The sequence below is a fragment of the Ammodytes marinus genome, assembly GCF_949987685.1.
Source record: "Ammodytes marinus genome assembly, chromosome: 16".
Classification (NCBI taxonomy): Eukaryota; Metazoa; Chordata; class Actinopteri; order Uranoscopiformes; family Ammodytidae; genus Ammodytes; species Ammodytes marinus.
This window is the reverse complement of record NC_137220.1, coordinates 9,903,341-9,925,811: the sequence shown is the minus strand read 5'-3', so window position 1 is coordinate 9,925,811 and position 22,471 is coordinate 9,903,341. Positions and strand designations below refer to the sequence as shown.

General features: G+C 38.8%; 1 protein-coding gene across 1 annotated transcript; it reads left to right on the top strand.

Annotated features, from left to right (window-relative positions):
* The first annotated feature begins 23 nt into the window (after positions 1 to 23).
* tmem184a (transmembrane protein 184a) lies at positions 24 to 22,442 on the top strand. Its single transcript, XM_080044094.1, has 9 exons — positions 24 to 449; positions 594 to 815; positions 4,759 to 4,924; positions 5,835 to 5,925; positions 8,379 to 8,454; positions 12,022 to 12,113; positions 13,271 to 13,440; positions 14,714 to 14,911; positions 16,624 to 22,442. Exons 2-9 carry the CDS (start codon positions 594 to 596, stop codon positions 16,851 to 16,853), a joined length of 1,245 nt encoding a protein of 414 aa, XP_079900220.1. The 5' UTR covers positions 24 to 449; the 3' UTR covers positions 16,854 to 22,442.
* Positions 22,443 to 22,471: the final 29 nt, after the last annotated feature.

Genomic DNA, 22,471 nt, shown 5'->3' with positions numbered 1-22,471 from the left:
TGTGCTGTGCGCAACCTGTTTATCTCTGCTGCTGCCGTTGACTCGCCGCATAAGGATAATTTCAAATCCCCGTCGTTTACATTGAAAGTTAGACTTCTTACTGGTTTCGCAGAGTAAACGCTTAGGCCTACAGCAGTATTTGTCAGTGTTTGCGTTACAGGTGTTATTTGAGTTTGTAGTCTACTCGCCGTTTGTGTGTGTGTGTGTGTGTGTGTGTGTGTACTTCGACCTCGTTATACCTGCCTCAAACAAGGAAGTCCAGTCCGTTGAAACCGTCGTTGCAGTCGACGGGCCGCTTTTTAATGGCAGCAAATGGGCGCTGTTCGATGTTCCAATAGGCGATTGTATTCTCTATTTTTAATCCTTAACGTTGGCCTGTGACGACCCTAGATTGTTTTGTGGACAGTGCCATCTAAACCGGAAATCTGCTCCCCCATTCACTGGACAAGGTGAGCTGTTGACTATAAATAAGGTAGCCTATATCAAGACATCGGTCATTTTAACAGAGGAAAGTCTTGCCATTCTCGTATTCAATACACGTTTCAAATTTGTATTATTATAAAAAGTTTTGACTTTTTTTGTTGTCTTTTCAGATGAACATTCCTTTGGAAGAAATGGATTCATCAGCCGAAAACATTTCTGTTGTTCACCTGTCTTCACCAATCCTCCCAGACAAGGGAGACATCTCCAACCTGACCCTTATTCGAACAGGCAACGGGACAATCATAGAGGATCAGATGTTTTTGAACACACTGGTTGCTCAGGGCCTCTCAGGGATATTTGTATGGTCTGCCCTGCTCATAACATGTCACCAGGTGAGTAGCGTACTGTCCCGGTATAGTCTCAGGCAAGAAAATATTTTTCATCAGCCATGCCTTAAATCACTGCACACTCATAACACGAGGGAGTGAGTAATGCAGCTTCATAGCAATGCACACTCACTGACGTAAAGAAGTAGGCCTAATCACAGTTTGGAGACTGACAGATTGTAGCTTACCATTTCCAGGGCTCAGAAACAAGTTTCTCTATACATGATTATTACCTTACAGCATATTTTAGTGAATTCACTGTCCCAAATCACACTGCCTATTTTCATACTCACACTGACACCTTGTCTTAAAGGTGTAGTTAGCGAAACCGGAGAAAGCTTAATGTCAAAATCACTTTGTCAAAATCAGTGAATATCTCCTCATGCTAAAAAAACAAGTGTTAATACACAGCCTAGGCTCTGTAAATGGGCATGTTGCTTGCTACAGTGGGTCCCCTTTGTTTACATACCCTTTGTTTACATACCAGTTAACAAGCTTAGACTGTATTAACACCAGAATTCTTTCTTCAGAGCACACAGTAGCCTACAGACGGGAGATACTATTCAGTGATTGAAAAAGTGGGGAAAAAGATTGTCAGGATGAAATTGATGGCTTAAAACAGCCCACCTCTACTCAGAAATAATTTCCTTCCTGCTGCAAATGAGTTCCCTATTGTGCGGATGAGTTGCCCACTGTGCACGGATAATAGCTTATCATTACGGTTTTATCATTTGCAGAGAATGCGGCAGGGTGCAGTGTATTATCAGCAGGGAAATCAATAGATATTGAGATAACATTTACAGCGTTATAAAGGATGGGGCGGGTGTTGTTTTCCTGTTCGCTGTTTGTTTTAATGTCGTGTAGCTGTAGTCGTTCCTGGATTTGGTCGATCGAATTTGCATCCGTCCATCATTCTAAGGCTGGAAGTCATACATGAATCAACCCGGTCATATCTGTCTGTTAATTAAAGAGTTGATTTTGTTCGGGTAGCTTTCTATGCTTTTAAATCACCTCACAAAGCATCAGCATGTTGCATCCTGTGTCCAAGCACAATCATTGTTTAGGGATTTGTGACTCAATATCCGGCAAATTGGTTTCTATCTTTTTAATATAGAACTTGTTTGTCCAAGCACTTGCAGGCAAGACAATTTAATTGAACAATTAAAATAGCAAGAGTACCACAGGGAGAATGGATCAGGTTTGCAACAGGCATGCCTTCTGTCTCACAGGGAGAATAAAATGGTGTGCGGGACTAGTGTTGCGATGCTGGTGGTGTTTCATCTGACTCGACTGCAGAGAATTGCTATAGACTCTTAAAGCCACGCTAAGAATACTAAACACAGATAGACAATGACCTTACTTCCCTTTAGCTGTAGAGTTGCCAATGCCTTTCCGGACTCCTTATCAGTAGAGTGTGGCTCATGTTTGTTGGTGGGCGTGTTGATGCCTTTGCAATTTGGAGCATTTAGGATTAAGAGCAGCAGACTATAGACACTGATCACCTGCTGTTTGGCGGCGTCATGGTTCACACACATGTGGCACATGTCCAACTTGTTTAGTGAAGCTATGAGCTATCACCTCTGTTGTTAAAGGTGCACTATGCAGTTTCAGTGGAGGGGGATTTGTTTACATGTGCAGGGCTTGTGGTTAGTTTACAAAAAAAAATTCTCTACATGTACTTATTATTTAATTATACTATCATTGTAAATAAAATAAAAATATTATGAAGAACCAAACATAAGACTAGAATATGTTTGTTAACAAAACTGTGGGCCCTGCTGCTGTTAACAACATAAATTAAAAAATGAATCCCTCTGATGCTACGTTTTTAAAATATACTAAATTATTCGGCAAGTGATACTGAGAACGAGTTAATATTGTGTATAGTCTGCAATGATTGATGATCCACAGAAAAACTAGCAAACATTGCGATGATTTAGAGTTTTGGACTGTTGGTCAGATAAAACAAGCAATTTGTGTCATCTTCAGCTTTGAGAAATTAAAACGGGCACCTTTCAATATCTTCTGACATTTCATAGGCAGAAAGATTAACTGTGAACATCATTTCAAGGTTAGCAGCCAAAAGTCCAACTCCCAACACCTAAGGATTTTCACATAAAACGAAGAAGAGTAGCAAATCATCGCATATGAGAAACTGCAGCCAGAGAGTTTATTGCTTATGTAATCAGTACATTGTAATTGCTATATTTTCAATATACCCAACAAATAATTGTCCAATTGGTTCAGCAATGAGTTGATTTTCATGAAGACAGTAGTGATGTTGTGTTCATTTTCGTTCTCGTAAAGTTGTTAGTCGGCAGTAGCATGAGCTTGGCGTTATAACATGGATATCCTCCTTGTACTCAGTTTACTTATGGTTCATAAGCATCTTGGTCATTAAAAAAAAATTGCCTTTTTATGGACAACGATTTAGCAATCTATCTGGAAGCGATTGCCATGAGGGAAAAGTTAACCGTACTTGACCTTTTAACGTTAAAGAGGACCTATGATACTTTTCGACTTTTATGACCTATAAACGTTGTTATAATGATTTATAGTCATGTTTAACCATACTAGCATATCAAATAATTACGGAGAAGCTCAAGGCAGTGTGTGGAGCAGACTGCTGTGCTCGCTAGGGTGAGAGGAAGAGTGTCCCGAAAATCTACATGTTTTTTTGTGATGTGATTCGTGTCAGGTTGCTCTATAGCAGTTTTTAACAAGAAATTAAGACCAGAAAAGTAGTATAATAGGAGATCTTTAAAAACATGTCTCCTTGGGATCCTACTGTGCTCTATTTGCTTGCGATCAGAATGGATAACCCTGTCCATACGTTAATTCTGCTTTGTTTACCACATAAAGGGCACAGAAAAGGAATGATAATCAGATTGCTTTATATTGTGTGTGTGTGTGTGTGTGTGTGTGTGTGTGTGTGTGTGTGTGTGTGTGTGTGTGTGTGTGTGTGTGTGTGTGTGTGTGTGTGTGTGTGTGTGTGTGTGTGTGTGTGTGTGTGTGTGTGTGTGTGTGTGTGTGTGTGTGTGTGTGTGTGTGTGTGTGTGTGTGTGTGTGTAAAAAAAACTAAAAGTTTCATCATTATTCATTTCAGTGAAGAAAGATTTCACTCATCCTAGTTCCTGCTTTAACCTGTACACTATAGTATGAGGTATGGCCACTTAGTGGTGAGTGCGCCCTTAAAGCTAGGTGTTCTGAAATAAAGACAAGTGATCTGAATGTTTTCTAGTCAACCGTGCTGCTGCATTTCATTGTGGCCGATCTTTGCAAAGACAGGGCAGTACGTGCTGGACAAAATGTAGCCACATCATCCGGGTAAAGCATGATGTATTTGATCGTTGTCTGTCAGCTATCAGGTGGTTGGCAGGTCAAGTTGATCACACCCATGTGGTTAATATTGCTGGCAGTAACTTATTTGTCACTGTTTGTATGTTTTATTTTGTTTGACCAAGGGTGTCTGATCAACTGGCAAAATGGCAAATATTTGGCTTCTAACAATTGAGACTTTTATTTAAATTTCTGTGAATTATATATATATAAAGCTTTTGGATTTCTAAAAGTAGTAAGTCATTTGAAGAAGTCCCCTTCTGCTTGGGGTTTTGTGCTTTGTTGTTTTAATTGAGGCTAAAATAACTGTACACGGTGCAGCCCTAGTCAAGCAAGTTCACTTCTGAAAACCATTGTAACACATTTTAGTGAAAGCAAAATATATTTTTCATGGCAATGCCTCTTGTCAAACATAGCCTACATGTGAAGTGTGATTTTTCACATTTTAGCTAACAGTATGATTTTCTATTTTAATCTCGTAGATCTTGAGCTGAAATTAAGTTTTCAAGTTATTTAATTCATAACTCTATTCTATGAATGTGTGACAATGTTCAAGAAGATCAGTCAATCGTATCATCATTTTATGGTCCGTTTGTGTTTTCCATTGTAGATCTATACACACCTTCGATCCTACAGCGTCCCTAACGAGCAGCGCTACATCATCCGCATCCTGTTCATCGTGCCAATTTACGCCTTTGATTCTTGGCTCAGCCTGCTCTTCATCAGCAACGACCAGTACTACGTCTACTTTGATTCTGTTCGAGACTGCTACGAAGGTAAGTAGTACCACAAGCCCCCCCGCCCTTTAAGTCATCTGCCTGTCTTGGTTGTTCCCCTGCCCTGATATTTTAGACTATAGGCTGCCAGGAAACGAAAGACGGGGAAGAACCCACCAAACTAGTTTTTCACACCAGTCATTGTTCTCGTGCTGGAATACCTCATTATTTCAGGTGTTACATTTCTAGGAGGAGTAATGTAAGGAGCATCTTCTTTCAATGCACTTGTATTTAGTGTTTGTAAATAGAAAAATAAACAGAACTACTGCAGTGTTTATACACTGTACTGTGTACTTTTCAACAACAAAAAAGCTAATTTAATTTCAAATATTCAAACATAAAGTAAACCCTGTTGTATAGATTATGTATGTTTAATTTCCTTTGTACATTGTAGTTGTAATTGTGCATTGAAGATGAAGTCCAAAAGCACTTGACCGATGGCAAAGGTGAAGTATATGCAAAATGGATTACAGCTATTTTGAGAAAGTGAAAACTATTGAAATACATAATTCAGGAGATTAGTTTCCAGGTTGCAGGCCAATTTTGTGGCTGATTGATAGTGCAGCCCGTCAGGAAACAGTCGGACAAGAGAACCACCAGCAGCTACAGCTAAACCATAATGAAACTTCTCTTGACTGGACACCATCTGCATTAGCTTCATTTAATCCCTCTTTAAATAGCTACAAAGGATTAGGAAGGGATTTCCAAGACACAGAACCCTTGGAAGCTTCTTAATATGAGGAGCGAAACAGCTATTGTTCCAGAATGTAGGACTAATTATTATTTTTTTCTTCTTTTTATCATTTGGACATTTTCTCCCCGGAAAATTATTTTACCTCTTTAAATGATGTTATACTTTCAATGCGTAATAAAAGGCTCTAAAGATGTAATTCTTCTCTTTGTGTTGCAGCATTTGTCATTTACAATTTCCTGAGCCTGTCCTTTGAGTATCTGGGAGGAGAGAGTGCCATCATGTCAGAGATTCGAGGGAAGCCCATTGAGTGAGTGCTCTATTTTCAAATTCTCCATCCAGTTGTTGCATACATGTTCATACTGGGTTGGAAGATTAGAAATATAAAGTTTTCAAATAAGTTGATATAAGAGGTAAATACATCAGAGATTTTTCCCTTATCATTTCTCTTCAGCTCGACGGGGAAACACTAAAGTCTGGTTTTGTCTTCATGTTTACAATCGCAAAAGGTGCAAGGTGTATCTTGCTGCCCCTAGCCGCATTTAGTTTGAATGATGTAGTGAAAGAGCAGGCATTAAACAGCATTGCTAATCTGTGAAGGTATCCCCTCCATCTCAGAGCTTCTGACCAGCCTTAGATAGGCTGTGTTTTATGGCTGACTCGCCCACAGGGAAGGAGCTCTTTGCTAGGTTCTTAAGACAGTGGAGATACTACTGCTGAGTCCTGATAAATGATGGCATTGCTTAACACCAGCCATTGGTGAAAAAAAGGCATACAATCCCTATCTGGTTTTAGAGAAAGTCACTGCTCTGCCGTGCTGTAACTCGTCCTGTAGGATTTCCACAGACATCTAATATTATCTTCTGTTTTCATATATATCAGTGAGAACTCCAGAAAGAAATTCAGACAAAGTGTACTTGTTTGAAATAAAAGCATAACATTTTCTGTTAAAGTTCAAGTTGAGTACATTTTAATTCCTATGGCATGGTCGGCAAATTAAAATCGCATGGTTTATGTAAAATCTGCCACTGCTCACACAACATGTTAAAGCCTTTTCCAAATCTAATTAATATTTTTCATCAAAATTAGATTACGTTTTTGAAATGTCATGTTCCCAACCTATTTGAACTAAAAGTATGAATTGCTCAAATAATACACTTCCAGATAGGTAATGATGGTTCTCAACACAGAAAACAACACATACTATTTTAACTCTACAGGCAAATAATAATTTGTTTCTCAAATTATTTGACTGGATATTCAAACTCGTATTTGCAAGTGAAGAAGGTGCATTAACACAGCAACAACAACACAAAAATAGACGCGTAGACATTAGGGACGTAATTATTTTTCACTTTGGACACTAGCTCTGCACAGTCTGGTGGTTTGGAGCATGAAAAGTGCTCTGATCAGGTAGTTCATGCTGCTTTTCAACAGTTCATTTATTCCATTTACTTAATCCATCCAACTGAACACCACTGACTTGATATTACAATAAACAAAATATTGAACAGAAAAGTAGTCTTTTAACATAAGCTGAAACCAAAGCTTAAAGTAAAAGTCCAGTTTCTCAGATCAGTTGGAGCAAAAGTCTGTTTTATCTGCCAAAGACACCATAAGCCAGCCACCAAGATCACTGTCCACGTGGATCAACTGTACCTATATTGTTCTATTGTACAAAGGAAACAAATTTTAGTTTATTTTATGAATTAACAATAAGGATTTAGTCATGGAGGCAGCCTTTTGTGAACAATGAGGGGCCAAATTTAAAAATTCTTGTCAATTTCAGATTTCTTTTTGTTTACGAATGACAAATTAATTGGCTCTTCTGTCAACGAAAGCCGGATGTGTAAAGGCCAGGACACACCGGTCCGACTACCGACCGTCGCCCGAAAATGGAGTCTGCCGATTCAGGCAGCTCCAGTCTGCCCGTCGCGGCCAAAAAAGGGCAAAGTACACACCGAGCCGACTACTGACTTTCCGTACGCTCTGCGCTTGCGCGGGACGTAATGTCTCCATAACAGCAGGCGGAGCTAATCTGTATTGTGGCCCAAAAAAAATACGAAAGCCGGAAATGATGGGACAGCTCTCTAGACCATAAACATAGATATAAATACGTATTTATATCTATGCTATATCTATCTATATATCCAGGTGTTAGATATAAATATGTATTTACATCTATGGACCATAAAGAGCACCATTTTTAACAGAGAGTTTCGAGCATGGTGTCGAGCAGTCAAGAAGGGTTGATGCATGTGAGTACTCGCTGAACGAAACAAACACATTAAAACAATGGCTAGCGATGCGATACTGTTGTCAGCTGTTTGTGCCATAGATATGGTTTGTGCTACCCACCTCACTTCCGGGCTTCACTGATTCGCTAGCCCTCCACCAATCAAATTGCTCCGACTGAAAGACTGCCCGACGCCGATTGAACATGTTGAATCGGCTGAAAAGAAGCCCGACGACATCTACGACGGCCGACGTCACCAAACTCACCAAACGGATTTGTGTCCCCGCCCCCTCCAGACTCTCCGACCATGTCCGATGGCCGATTATCGGGCCGTTGTGTCCTGGCCTTAAAGGAGCAAGTGTCAAAGTGTGGCTGTTTTATTATATCATACACGTTTACATTTTACATGTCATTCAATACATATTCTTTTTGTACTAAATCTCGCCTCTTTTATTTGATGCTAAATGTGTATGATGTTTCAGTGTTGACATGACGTAATGACTCACCATTGGCTGTTGTCTTCACAGGTCAAGTTGTTTGTATGGTACCTGCTGCCTCGGTGGAATGAGCTACTCCATCGGCTTTTTAAGATTCTGCAAACAGGTGGGCTTCCATCATCCCCTTATCACCACTCCATTTTGACCACAGAAATACATTTGCACTCATTGCAAATGACAATAAATTTAAATTGTGTTAAGAAAACAATACTGCACCGCAAATTACCATTCTGTCCAGATCTCCAGACTGCTTAAGAATGACAGCTTATATAATTGGCTGGGTTCTTTTCAGTGGATAACATTCACTGTTTAAAAAAAAAGAAACGAAGGAAAACAAAAGCAATTGAGGCCAGGTGAAAGCAGTTTGATAATAAACACAGAGATATGATATGAGCTGTCAGCACAGCAGAGCTCTCTCCCTGTGTCTTGGGATGCTGCTCAAGCTCCCAGTCTAATGCGGATGGAAATTGGACCTGAGAGTTATGTCTTCAAAACAAAATACATGGTGAAAGGATTTATCTTTTTTTTTTACACAAGCAGCAAGGGACTGACACTCAATGGGCCTTCATACTAATCCTATTTGAAGTGTTTAAAAAGTAAAACATTGCAGGTTTTCTCTGGTGGTATATCTGAAAGGAGTCATTGTTAAAGGTTATTTCTTTGGGATAGGGAACTTAGGAGACCACCACAGTTAATTGTACAAGAGCACTGTACATTGTAGCAATGTGGTTAAAAAAAAGTCTGATAAGTTTCAGAAAGGGTTGGCTTAAAACAAAGGGCTTATCCTGGACTGTGGTGAAATATCTAGACAAGGTTAGCAGATAAGCTGCTCTTGCATCCTAAACAGTTTATCTTAGTCATTTTCAGTCCTCTATCATACTGTCGGTAGGACACTTTAGGGTATCATTTTGCTGAAACTGTGCGGAAGTATAATTCTGTGCATCCCAGTGGCAAGGTTTATGGACAAAATAAAAAATATATTTATTGGTACATATACTTATGATCAAGAAATGTTTGCAATTTTGGTGAATCTTGATGTAAAAAAGGCGCTACATCTGATACTATATTATCAAAATACGCACTTTATTATACATGTTGAGTTGAGCTTAGACAATGGCCAATCACAAGGCCTCCTGTCTTCCCCTTTTTAAAAGCAGTCGGCAGAATAAATGGACCAGGTGCCATCTGACGAATGTGCATTGTGACTTGGTTTGTGCAACAGCTGGCATTACACCAGTAAAATAAGAAGAGCCTTAATAGATTTGGCTTTTTCTTTTGACTCCCCAAATGTAATCATTCAGCAGTGGCAAGGGGCTGTTTTATGATAATTTAGTTTTCTTTAAAAGGAAGGAACGGCAGCAAGAACACACAAGCAGTTAATGTCAAGCTGAAGCTTCATCAGAAAGGCCTTAAAAGTGTCTTTGCATAGTTTAAAGAATATTTGCAGCAGCTAGGAGTAGAGTGTGAGGCAGCACCACAATAAAAGCAATGGCCTTGTGAACCGATGCATAGATTTCATAATTGGACTGTTATCAAGGATCAGTTTGAGGGTCTTATTGCAACATTACAGGAAAGAATATGCTTCTTTTTGAATTATGAAACATTGCTAAGTATTGTACTGGGATATGCCGGCAGGTTGCTAACAAAAGATGGGTAAAGTCAAATGTATTATTCTTCATTAACGAAATACGTTGATGCAGCAGTTACTTTGCAAGAGACTTGTTATTCAAGCCGACACGTATATAGAATAAACATAGCATCTTATTTTATATTTACAACAGCACTCAACTGTAAATTAAAATTAATGTTTATTAAGAGGTTGGTTTAACCCATTGATGACGGCTGCTGCGCGATGCCACATTGGCTCTCCTGCCTGATGCTGCGTCGCGCAGCATTATTACTTTATCTAATTTTCATGGCATTCCCAGCATATAATGCACTGTCATTGGTTCAAATACACATGAGGTGGGTTTTGTTGATTTTTTTAAGACCACTTGACCACCCAAAAGTTATGTGGTTTGCCGAAAATCATGTCAATCAAAAAAAATAAAAAATAAAACAAAATAATAAAAAAAAATACGCCAGCTATGTCGGCGACAGAACAGTTAGTGGCGTTTGGTGCGCAGAATCAAGGTCTACTATAGACTACTGACGAAAATCACACAACACATTGCATCTATTTATTAACAATATTTAATATTTTTCTAATTCATCTAATTTTGACGATTTTTAGAAATATTTGCTGGTTTGTAAGCGCTAAGGGAGCATGTTTAAATAAAACCTGTGAACCTTAACTTTTAAATGTATTTTATTTCATGTTTCTATGTGCTACACAGGCTTAGATATTAAGGTTTTGGTAGACTTGACAATTCGTACAATTTTTTCAGAAAACCCTCAGGCATTAAGGACATGCATCCTAGATTGCCATAGTCATCAATGGGTTAACACGTGCCATTCTCAGCAGGCTGTGCATAGGACACACTTTTAAGGATTCTGCATGGATGGAGTTACTAACTAAATTACTTGAAGGTAGAAGCTGCGGTTGGCATTTAAACCTCCAGCATTATAAACATGCATTGTGGTTTGAATGTCAAGCATGTCATAAAATGTCATGCAAAATTATTTGCTTTGAGAATATTCAAAGCGGCACGCAGAGGCTGTCAGTACTAAAAGCTTCAAAGTAAATCAGAAACCTAAATGATTGTTTGATGTAATTTTGTCAAGCCCTACACCGTCTCCAGCCATTTCAAAAAACCTCCCTCTGGCTAATCAAGTTTTCCTGGGCCACATCAACATTACGTCATTAACATCAGTGTGGTTTACTGAGGGAAAGACGACCTTAACAAAGGATGCCATTGAAGTAAACAGTTTGACTTCTTAGGAAGTTCGCCTACTTTCTTTGTGGCCAAAAGTTTAATGAGAATATTCTTGATACCACTCATTTAAGGCTACAGCCAGCTTAGCTTAGAGCAAAGCATAGAAACAGTGGAGGGTGGGCAACTTACATGACTCCACACAACCACCCAAAAATTAAGTTTAGAAATTACATTTCCTGCTTTTCTGATGGGTTGTGTGTGCTGGACTCTTTCTTGGCTCTGAGCAGTTGCCAGGCAACCAGCGGAGACTCCAGGAAGTGTCTGCTTAGAGCCAAGAAACAGTCCATCACATGACCACCCATAAAACTGCAAATAGTCTGTTGTTGTTTTGTAAAATTTGGATTTTTTTATTTTTATGCATTAAACAAATGAGATACAACCTGTTAATTAACAGGCTTTACATGTGCTGGTAGGCATATTCTGGAATCTTTAGATTCAGATGGAGCCAGGTTGTTCCCAGTTTAAGCTTACTAGCTGCTGGCTGTAGTTAGACTAAATGGACAGATATGAGAATTATATTATCTTCTAAATTAACTTTGTCAGAAAGGGAAGAAGCATATTTATAAAAAAAGAGCTGTAATGGCTAAAGTGACACATGTCCATGGGAGTCCTAGAGACATCGACACCTGCCTGTATGTCAGTGAGCAGCTTCAGATCTTTTCCATCTGATTTAGATGTACGAACAGTTTTAAATGTCCTTGTTCATCCTTCATTCTCCTCCTCCTCCTCCTCCTCCTCCTCCATGTTGTCCTTGCTTGTTAAGGGAGTCTCATTCTGAATTGTAATGTGTTCTCTAGGCGACTCTCCAGTTCTGTGTTGTCAAACCCATCATGGCTGTCATCACCATCATCCTGCAGGCCTTTGGCAAATATCACGATGGAGATTTTAAGTGAGCAGCACCCCTTCTCTTTCCATTTCATTCTTTATGTATCTTACACACATCCACGTAATTTGCTAACAGGCTTGTTTTTCTGTTTACTTGTACATGGAATCAATTTGCAGATGGAAATAATTATACCACCTCTCCACAGTTGGCACAGTGAAAATTTTCAGAATTTAAGGGGTTTATTTCAAGTAAAAAATTGCTCTGTTCAAGCTTTCCGGGATTGCGTTCTCCCAGCTGTGTCGCTATTGTAGCCCATGATAATCACAGCACTTGGCTATTGTTGTTATTGAAAATAATAATTCTTGACTTTTATATTAAGTTTTCCCCAAATGTCACATGTGTTCTGAAATGAATACCCTTAATTCTTATTGTATGTCACGGCTGAAGTACAATATTATAGAAGAGATATATTGTTTTTCATTACATATTTCTGCATTGGATGTCTAGTGATGCTAAGACGGGGATGAGTTACAGAACGAAAAATTTAATTTGAGTGTATTTTCAGTCTTACGAGTTAAGCAAATAAGGGTCTCGACAGAATATGGAGAGGGTAATGCATTCAATAAAATTGTTTTGCGTGCAGTCAAGAGCTATAAGCTCTGCCCGACTAGTTTCAGGTGCTCTTCTCCGCCTCTCTGTTCGGCGTCTCTTTCTGAAGATTCAGCTGTGACAAAGCTTGTTTCTCAACTACACGGTCAAGGGCCAGAGACAGATGTGTCCAATCAGCTTTATATATAATCGCCCTAAGAAAAGATAGACATGATTCTCCCCGCTTATTTCTCCATATACTTCAACAGCAAAATAAGCTGGCAGAAATAATGCTCTTTTTCTCATGTCTTTCTTTCAGCTCTGTAGCAGGACCCTGATGATTCAATGTAGATTGTTTCCTTATTATGCTTTCAGCCAACCACGCACTGCATTAGAGTAACGAGTGTATTCACGGCTGAATCTTCAGGGAGGCTCTCTAGAATGCAAAGAGGGTAGAAAAGTCAGTCTAACAGTGACGACATAGATAAATCTGCCTTTTCATCAGATGCAGATCCTGAAATAAGAAGCAAATATACAAACGGGCTTTATTAACTGCTTGAAAAAAAATAGGACAAAGTATGTACCAAATGTCTAACTATGGGTCCTTTCCTACTCTCTCTGTTTCTGTGCAGTATAAACGGAGGTTACCTGTACATCATGATCATCTACAACTTCTCAGTCAGTCTGGCCCTCTATGCTCTCTTCCTCTTCTTCTTCGCCACGAGTGACCTGCTCAGGCCTTACGAACCAGTGCTCAAATTCCTCACGATCAAGTCTGTCATCTTCTTATCCTTCTGGCAAGGTGAGTTTGCTTTATTTTTTATGATCAGTACCAGTACATGAAAACATTTTTTACGAGGTATGTAGTAGTCATTGTATTTGACAAGATTTTGAAAAAAATAAATCTCTCTCACATTATACATTATACACCCAGTGATATGCTATGCGACCAAGAATAAAAAACAGAAAAAAAAACCTGTATATAAGTCATGTGTAAATAGCCTTGATCACTTTATATATACATACATCCCTACATATACTCAAACAAACAAAAAAATATATTGTGTACAGTGTTTCCCCCAGGAAATGTCTTAGTCAAGGTGGTCACTGCCCAGTGCTACATTTTTTTATTTTTTTTTGGTCGGTCAGTAGCCAAGGCGGCCGCCTTTGCCATAAAGCTGGGGGAAACACTGATATGTGTATGTCTCTTTCTAATGATTGAATATAATTGTTTGGCTGTTCAAATTCTTAAGCACTGCTTATCTCATTTGATCAATTGTATCTTATCTAAATAATGTACACAAATATATAATGGGTACACCTGTTCAATTGCTTCTAAAAACAAATGGCTAATAAGCCAATCACTTGGCAGCAACTCAAAGCATTTAGGCATGTAGACGTGGTCAAGAGAACATGCTGAAGTCAAACTGAGCATCAGAATGGGAAACAAAGGAGGTTTAAGTGACTTTGAACATGGCATAGTTGATAGTTGATGGTGCATGGCAGTTTGCATGTGAATAAAACAACATGCTTTCATGTTGTTTATTCCAAATTCTGACCCTACCGTTTGAACTTCGCAACTGAAATCGAGACTCATCAGACCATGCTAGATTTTTCAAATCTTCTATTGTCCAATTTTGGTGATCCTGTGTGAATTGTAGCCTCAGTTTCCTGTTCTTAGCTGACAAGAATGGCACCCGGTGGGGTCTTCTGCTGCTATAGCCCATCTGCTTTAAGGATGTATGGTTGTACGTTCAGAGATGGTATTCTGCATACCATGGCTGTAATGAGTGGTTTGTTTGAGTAACTGTTGCCTTTCTATTATCTCGAACCAGTATGCCCATCCTCCTCTAACCTCTGCCATCAACGGTTTTAACTTCAATACGTTGTCCTTTCCAGATCTACATGCTTAAATGCATTGAGTTACTGCCATGTGATTGGCTGATAAGTTATATGTGTTAACAAGAAATTCAACCGCTGTACCTAATAAAGTGGCCGGTGAATGTGTATATACACTCACCGGCCACTTTATTAGGTACGGCTGTTCATTTTCTAATGAAATTGTTGCTTTGCAGGAATGGTCCTCGCCATCTTGGAACGCTGCGGTGTCATACCCAACGCGCTCTTCATCGATGGACAGGAGGTCGGAGCCGGCACTGTGGCAGCGGGCTGGCAGAACTTTATCACCTGCATTGAAATGTTCTTTGCTGCCATTGCCCTCAAATACGCCTTCACCTGCACCGTCTACCAGGAGAAAAAAAATGATGTGCCAGGTGAGAGCCGTGGTCCATTATACAGAGAGCAGGCGAAAAGCTGATCATTACCTCTCGCATTGCCTTGAAAATACCTTGACATTCTCACAGGCTAATTGCCCTTCTCCCCCCCACAGAATAAGGGACTGACACAGGCTTGAAAGTGTTAGCTGTATCAGTAATTGCATTGCTCTGTGCCTTTTTGGACCCATTAAGCCGTGTCACACTGGCTTCTAAAGTTGGATTTTGCAGTACATCTCTCTGTTCCAACTGATACACAAGCTGTAATGTCTATATCTTTACACGTTTGCACTTATGATAAATGTAGTGCTGTTGTGATCAATGCGTTAGTTAGGTTAGAAGTCAGCAGGGGCATTCATCGGCGTAAGAGCACACATGATTACTCAAAGCTCAGAGCAGAGTGGCCAGTAAAGCAATATAAAGGAAGATGAAGAGGTTTTCGAGGCCACAGTACAGCAACTAGCAGGGAGCGAGCAGCAACCTTTTTAAGTCGATTGCTGCTGGCAATGCAAAGACAAATGGAAGCCAGTGGAAATGCCTTTGCAGCAATCTCAATCATTTTGCTGTTCTCCCCCCCAATGGTATTGGAAACCCTCTGTCCCCTTGAACTGCTTCACCTAACCCTTCAGAAGTAATGATGAAAACTGAAACTACTTTATATCAACTACATTTTTTTTATTAAGATTAAAACAAAAGAAGGTACTGGGATGAAATCATTGTTTTTTTTTCTTTCTCACCCATTCTTTCTTTCGAAATGGGAGAAAAAAACCTGTTTCATAGTAAAGTTCTCCAGTTTTTGACAGCTCATTATAGCATTTCTCTTTGTTTTGGTTCTAATAGAGCTGAATATGTTGAACACTGCAGTTCTAGAAGTGCAGAAGTTGCCACACCTTTTTAGTTTGTTTACAGTCCCTTTTGCTTCAGCTCTGTTGAACTTGAGCAGGCAGACAGACTGTAAGAACAAAAACTCAGCCAACCTTACCCTGTAAACACCCTCCCCCCACCTTGCCCTTCTCTTTGCCACTTCCATGAGCCGATCCACACAGCACTGCCGGTGACCCTGAAGGAGAGGCTTGTGGATGTCTGTTTTGCTTTATTTTTTCCTTGGATGCTTTTTTAGTTCTCGGCTAAATTCAACCTGGCTCACAGCTGGATGCTAAGATACCAATCAGTGGAGACGGCAGCTGCGACTGAATTCTTTTCAGTCACAGCTACTGTCTCCACCGATTTAAAGACTGCAGCCTGGCAAAAAGCCATGATGGAAGAAGTAAAACCTTCCTAGATGGTGTTCATTTATTTCCCAGGCTGCAGTCTTTAAATATGAGCTTACCTGTATAAATAAAGGGTTAAAAAAAATAAAAAAAAATAATATATACTGTGTGTATATATATATTTTTTTAACCCTTTATTTATACAGGTATTGAGACACAGGATCTCATTCTCAAAAGAGACCCGTCTGGGACAATGCAACATCAGTTATAGAAAGACGGATATACCAATAGAGCACATACATTCAACATTTAAATGAAAGGGCCAAGTAAAGGAAAACTTAAAGTACTGGAAACAATATGAAGATTTGATGTGATTGATGATTTAAATATTCTCAGAGTTTTGGACTGTTATGTTTTCTATCAAACTATTCCTTTTTAAAGCTGTAACATTGCATCAATCATTCATCTCCGCCTCATGTCCTTGTTGTGTCTTTCCTACAGCGAACCACCCTCCTATGCATAGCATTTCTAGCGGTCTGAAGGAGACCATCAACCCAGGAGACATGGTGCAGGATGCCATCCACAACTTCTCCCCGGCCTACCAGCAGTACACGCAGCAGTCCACACAGGAGGTGGTCCAGCCCAGCGCCAATGGGAAAGCGGCTGCGGGCAACAAGAGCTCCCGCAAGTCTGACAAAATCATGCTGATTACCTCTGATGATGAGTTCTAGGCCTTTCTCCAGCAAAGATCCAGGTGTTTGTTTTTCCTTTGCCACCCCCTATCTACTCTGACCCCCTGGGGAAACGGCCGTATCTCATATCGCATTGAGCTGGATTGTATCCAGGTGTTTTCATTTTCATTATCCCCGTATTTAAGATTGGTTTGCTTACTTTTTAATTAATAATTTTTGCACCAAGAAGAGGATAAAAAAAAATGAATCATTTATTTTTCATCTTATTTTCATTAATGGCTCAATGGCCTGAGGACTGAACTTTCTCCATCTAAGGCGGTAACAATCTCAAGTATAACAATATTGCACCTTCACTATATGGGAGATATCTGGAGCTGTTTTATTTTCTGTAAATTGCGCTGCTGGTTGTTCAGCAGTGTTCCTGATCCCGATTCTGTTATTGTCATTTTGTCGTTGCTTCGTCTCTGGCGGTATGTAGTGAGCTCCCTCCTGAGTCATGTCTGTTTCAAAGAGGAGATGATTAATATGTGACTGCAGGTGGGAAGCAGGGAAGCCGGCGATGGCTGGCAATGACACTTCATGGACCGTCTCTCGCATCTGCTCGTTTGAAGTATTTGCTGAGCGCTCCTCTGCATGGTTTCCTGACAAATGGAACATTTCATGCACAGACACATTCCTTTTTGGAGCCGGCACTTCAAACTCCAGACTGTTGCACTTTGCAATCCTTTGTATCAACTGTAACATGGACAAATTGGATAAACCTGTCTCCTACAACGTGGGAGTTGTATTATTCTCATTCATGTTCCCAGTATGCTAAAGCGTGTAATTCAGTGCAACTAAGACAGCTGTTCAACCGACATTATGAGTCACAAATGAGTCTTTCTGCTGCTTCTGAACTATTGTAAATGCTTTTGGCAGAATAATTTTTTTTATGTTTGACGTTTCCATATCACTATTCATGTTTTAATTCCATGTTCCAGGGATTATGATATATTTATAGAATTTGATTGGTGTAAATTATGATGTTCAATATGTTCTATTTGTGTGGAAAAAGAAAACCTTTGGATTTTGAATTAGAAAGATCTTAATGTATTTTAGTGTGTGTAGTTAAGTTTTAGTCAGACTGAACCAAAATATATGCAGTGAAAAGAGAAACATGGCTATAATTGAGATTTTAAGAGACTTTGTGTTTCACAAATGATGTCATCATCTGTGTTTATGTCACGTGGGAGACACATAGCTTTCTAAAAATTGTGGGGTATCAAAAAAACTATTTTGTATATCAAGCCGAAGGTTGTTTTTAATTTGATACACTCTTGTGCCAATTATAGCTGTCCTCCTGGGTAAACAGAAAATAATTTACAGTTACGGGTACAAAATGTACAAAATTGTGTGTCTTAGTCCTGTGTGGCACTCGTGCAAAATTAAACCATTGTTTTTGCTTGTGTTACTTAGTTGAACTGAGTAACTCTACACATCTCGATGAGGAAAATGCTTTATTTGAAAGTACAAAAACACAGACGCAGCAGACCTATTTATAGGAATAATTTACCATACTCTAAATCAGAGTGGAAACAAATACAGATTTTATTTGTACATGAGGGTAGTTCATTGAGAAAACATGTAAATAAATGAATGAAATAAAAAATAATTTAGGTGTTCTTTTTAATAAAATTACACAATTCAATTAAATAAATATAAAATATATATGAGCAGAGTAATGACAATTTGTGAAGGGTACATAACAAGTTTATGCTGCCTTATTACTGTCCTCATTTACAGTCACCCATTATGCCTCCACATGTTACCACAAGACTAGAACAAGGAAATGGATTTATCTCCTAAGTACAAACTTAACATAGAAACTCCTGATTTTGAACTAACATTTGATGTATTTCACCCACAACCTTCTTCCATACACATGCTCAATTCCTTCTATCGTGGAGCTTTTTTCTGAATTTAAAGTCAAAACCTGTTCAATCTACAATATCAAAAACATAATAAAATGCTGTAGCTTGTAAGACTGACTGGCAAAGCTTACGTGTGAAAGCTTATTCGACATGAATACATAGCCAAGATATACAAGCAACCTCATTTCTATACATACATTTGCATTGTTATTGTTCATCTTAAAATGTTTTCATTTCATTTATTTATTACGGCTCACGGCCATTGCACATGGCATGGAGCACACAATTCAAATTAAATCATTACAAACCAAAACAATGGTGTACGGCAAGAAAAAAAAAAAAACATTAAATACACCATTGACATCTTCAACAGTTCCATTACAGCTCCTCTGTATAATGTGATTCAGTCACTTCGAATGGCAGGGGAGCCAAGACCATCCACATGACAGGTCATGTTTATGCCTTTTTTCACCCATAAACACTTATATACATGTCTAGATAACACTCCCTTAAATGATTTGAACAACATTGGCAGGTCATGCAAAAAAAAAAAAAGATGGCTTGTAGAAAATGTAATTTATTATGTCTGATAAGTATTTTCTTGTGGTAAACTAGCTTATGAGCAACATGTGTTTTGGAGCATTAATGGACCTCTGCTTAGTCACACTGGATGTAGGATTAACATCAAGGTAATTAATTCACCTGGAGAGAGGGTTGTCTTTTTTTACAAGTATTTCTAAGTCTGCTGACTTGGATCCAAATCATCTACCTCGGATTCATACAGTAGTAAGTGCTCACATTAAAACGACGCCTCATTCTCCAGCTTTTTGTTTAGAGACTTGACCACCAGAGGTCACTAATGTTTGTTCAGAACACACCTCAAGCAGTTCTGCGTTGTAAGATAATGTGCTGATTTACCTAAACGTGTGATAATAATGTAGCTATATATTCTTTTGACTCAGTCTTGACTTAAGGCTTTTAACAGACATTAAAGATAATAGCTCTGGGTGGACAGTGTTTAGCAGCTTTGACATCATTAGGTTTAAAGGTTTACATGGGGGTTAATATTCCAAAATAAGATTAAAAGAAAATTCATCCTAAACTAAAGGAGCCCAAAATGCCAAACTTAGAAATGAACATTAGGTTAATATTGGGCAGCTTTAAATCTGATCACATCAGACCTGTGTGCTCTTGTGTTTAACTATGTACAATTGGTTTTGATATTTGAGATCATTGATTTCAGTGCTGAAGTAATAATTAAGATTAGCCTACATTTCCAGCTATGTTAACCAGAAAGTATGTAGAATTTGTCAAGTTTTAATTCCTATCGCATAGATAGTCATAGTTTGACTTCCACCTCTCAACTATATTTTAATTGTTTGGTGTGACACTCCGATATTCTAAAAGTTACAAGTAATATATGTACATGATGCACATGTGCTTGTTACTAACAATGTTAGCCTGTTTTTAAACAGTCAATTCTCGACTGTTACAGATAATTAGCTGCAGCCCTACTGACGGCCTGTCCAATGAGTGAATTAGACAAATAGTAAATGTGCTGAGAAGAACTATGTATGGGGTATAAATACTCACAAAAAAGACTTAAAAAGACTTATGTTATAAGAATAGTTTTCTCATTGTAAATGTCAATATAACTTTTTCAGATAAAGGGTCAACATCAACATAATTAAACTTCAAAGAATGACTACATAATCACACCACTCCCCAGGATAGCAAAAGACATAAATATAGAAAAATATGTAATATATATATTTATATTTATATGTACTGTATATGCATATAAAACTAAGTATCAGAAAGAGAACATAGGATGTATCGACATAGAAACCAAGAAACAACACAGCAATTCCCCTGCTTTAAAATCACAGCAGGTTGTACAGCAGCAAAGTTCCCCGTACTGTTCTGTTGCAGCTTTGGAACAGGGGATTAACGGTCATGTCTTCTTAGCCAAGAGAAAATCCTGACATGAACACTCTCTATTGATTTCACTCCAATTTAGGAATGGATCCTCGGTAAGAACGGCTTCTTTTCAAGTGAATTTCAGATTTAAATATCTCAAAACATACGACAGGAGGAAGGTGTTAACTGCATTTAGCCGTCGTGACACCACTGTTTCTAGAGATGGGCGTCAGGAGTTCTCTTGCAGAAGAGTGTGTCAAAAGCAAGGAAAAAAGCTACTGTTTCAGATAGACCAACACCAGCAGCAGTACTTCTCGTGACCAAGCAGTAAGGAATGATTTCTATTTGGACGGAGTTCTCAATGTAAAGTGGCAGCAGAGGCAGTGGGAGCTTTAGCTTTTCTGTTATCTGTAATATACAGGAAGTAAGTTGAATTGCATTTCACTTGTAAGGACCTCTCTCATTATTACTATATCCAATATGGATTACCTACCAAAGAGTGGCATATAAAAGACAGAGGCAAACATAACCCAACCAGTGCTTTGGCTGGCATACATAGCAGAGCATACAATCCTGAGTTACACTAGGCTCAACCTTGCAGTAGGTGGTCACCCTACATTTAATCATCATGCAATTAAGCCCGGGTAACTTCAGGAATGCAAGAATAGTTTATATCTGTCATTTCCTCCAAACCAGGAATCCTCTCCCATTGTTTTACTGTATCTTAACAGTTTCCTTTTAAGTGCCATATAATGGTAGACACTGGGTGTCAAAATCGTATTAACCTAACAAATGCTTCTTAACCACTTTCCAATTGTTTACATTTTAGTTTCCCCCAAAATGTACGTATTATATCAAATGAATTCTGTCAGAATGCTCTTTTGCAATATAACATTCAGAAACTGTTGTTCAATTCTGTAGTCAACATGCCAAAAAGAATCTAACAGAATAACTTGTGGCATCTGCCCAAAACCCTCCAATTTCTTCAACAATATTGCTAACTGTACACAACAATATTGAGCCCCACTGACACCCCCAACAATTCCTCAACTAAAATATAAAATAGGAAAGAAAAAGGCACACATGGTAAGCTGGTATAACAGCGTAGTCCATATAGTCCAGCAAAGGCACGCATACAAATACTGGCCTAACTATTGAGTTTAAAACTTAATTAAACTAATGAATAATGTCACAAAACGGCCACATTTGACCACCATCAGCAAATTTATGGAAGCCTTTACTGGAGTGACTGACTGCTGTTCTCGAGCACTACCTACTGAATACCAAATAAGCTACTTGGCATGACTGACCACCACTTAGAAACCTTTGCATAACCTAAACAGAAATAAAAACAATCATGCATCATGAGTAGAGCCCTTTAGCTTAAATTGGTCAATTACAGCATAATGCAGTACTCTCCAAACAGGCAATAGAGAGCCATGTGCTGGAAGGTTTTCACCCCAACCAAACACTACAACAGGTGATTCGACTGCTAAGCATCTTCCTTAACAGGAGAGGAACATATCAGTGGAAACATCTGTCGTGTTTGGCTGGCTCTTAAAGGCAACTGGTTGGAAACGTCAGGTAATTGTGGCTATGAAGGTGTCCACTTAACCTTATTTCTGGTAAAATACATCCTCTTTGTTTTAAACTACATGCACATATGAGATTTATATAGATCACTCAAAGGTCCTTTTACGGCAACAGCTTCAAAGGCTCAATTTACAATGAGACACTTTTGACACGACATAAAGAGATTGTGATTTGGCATAGGCTTTACACATCGCTTTACTGTCACAAATGTACTTCTTAAAAAACCTCCCATGT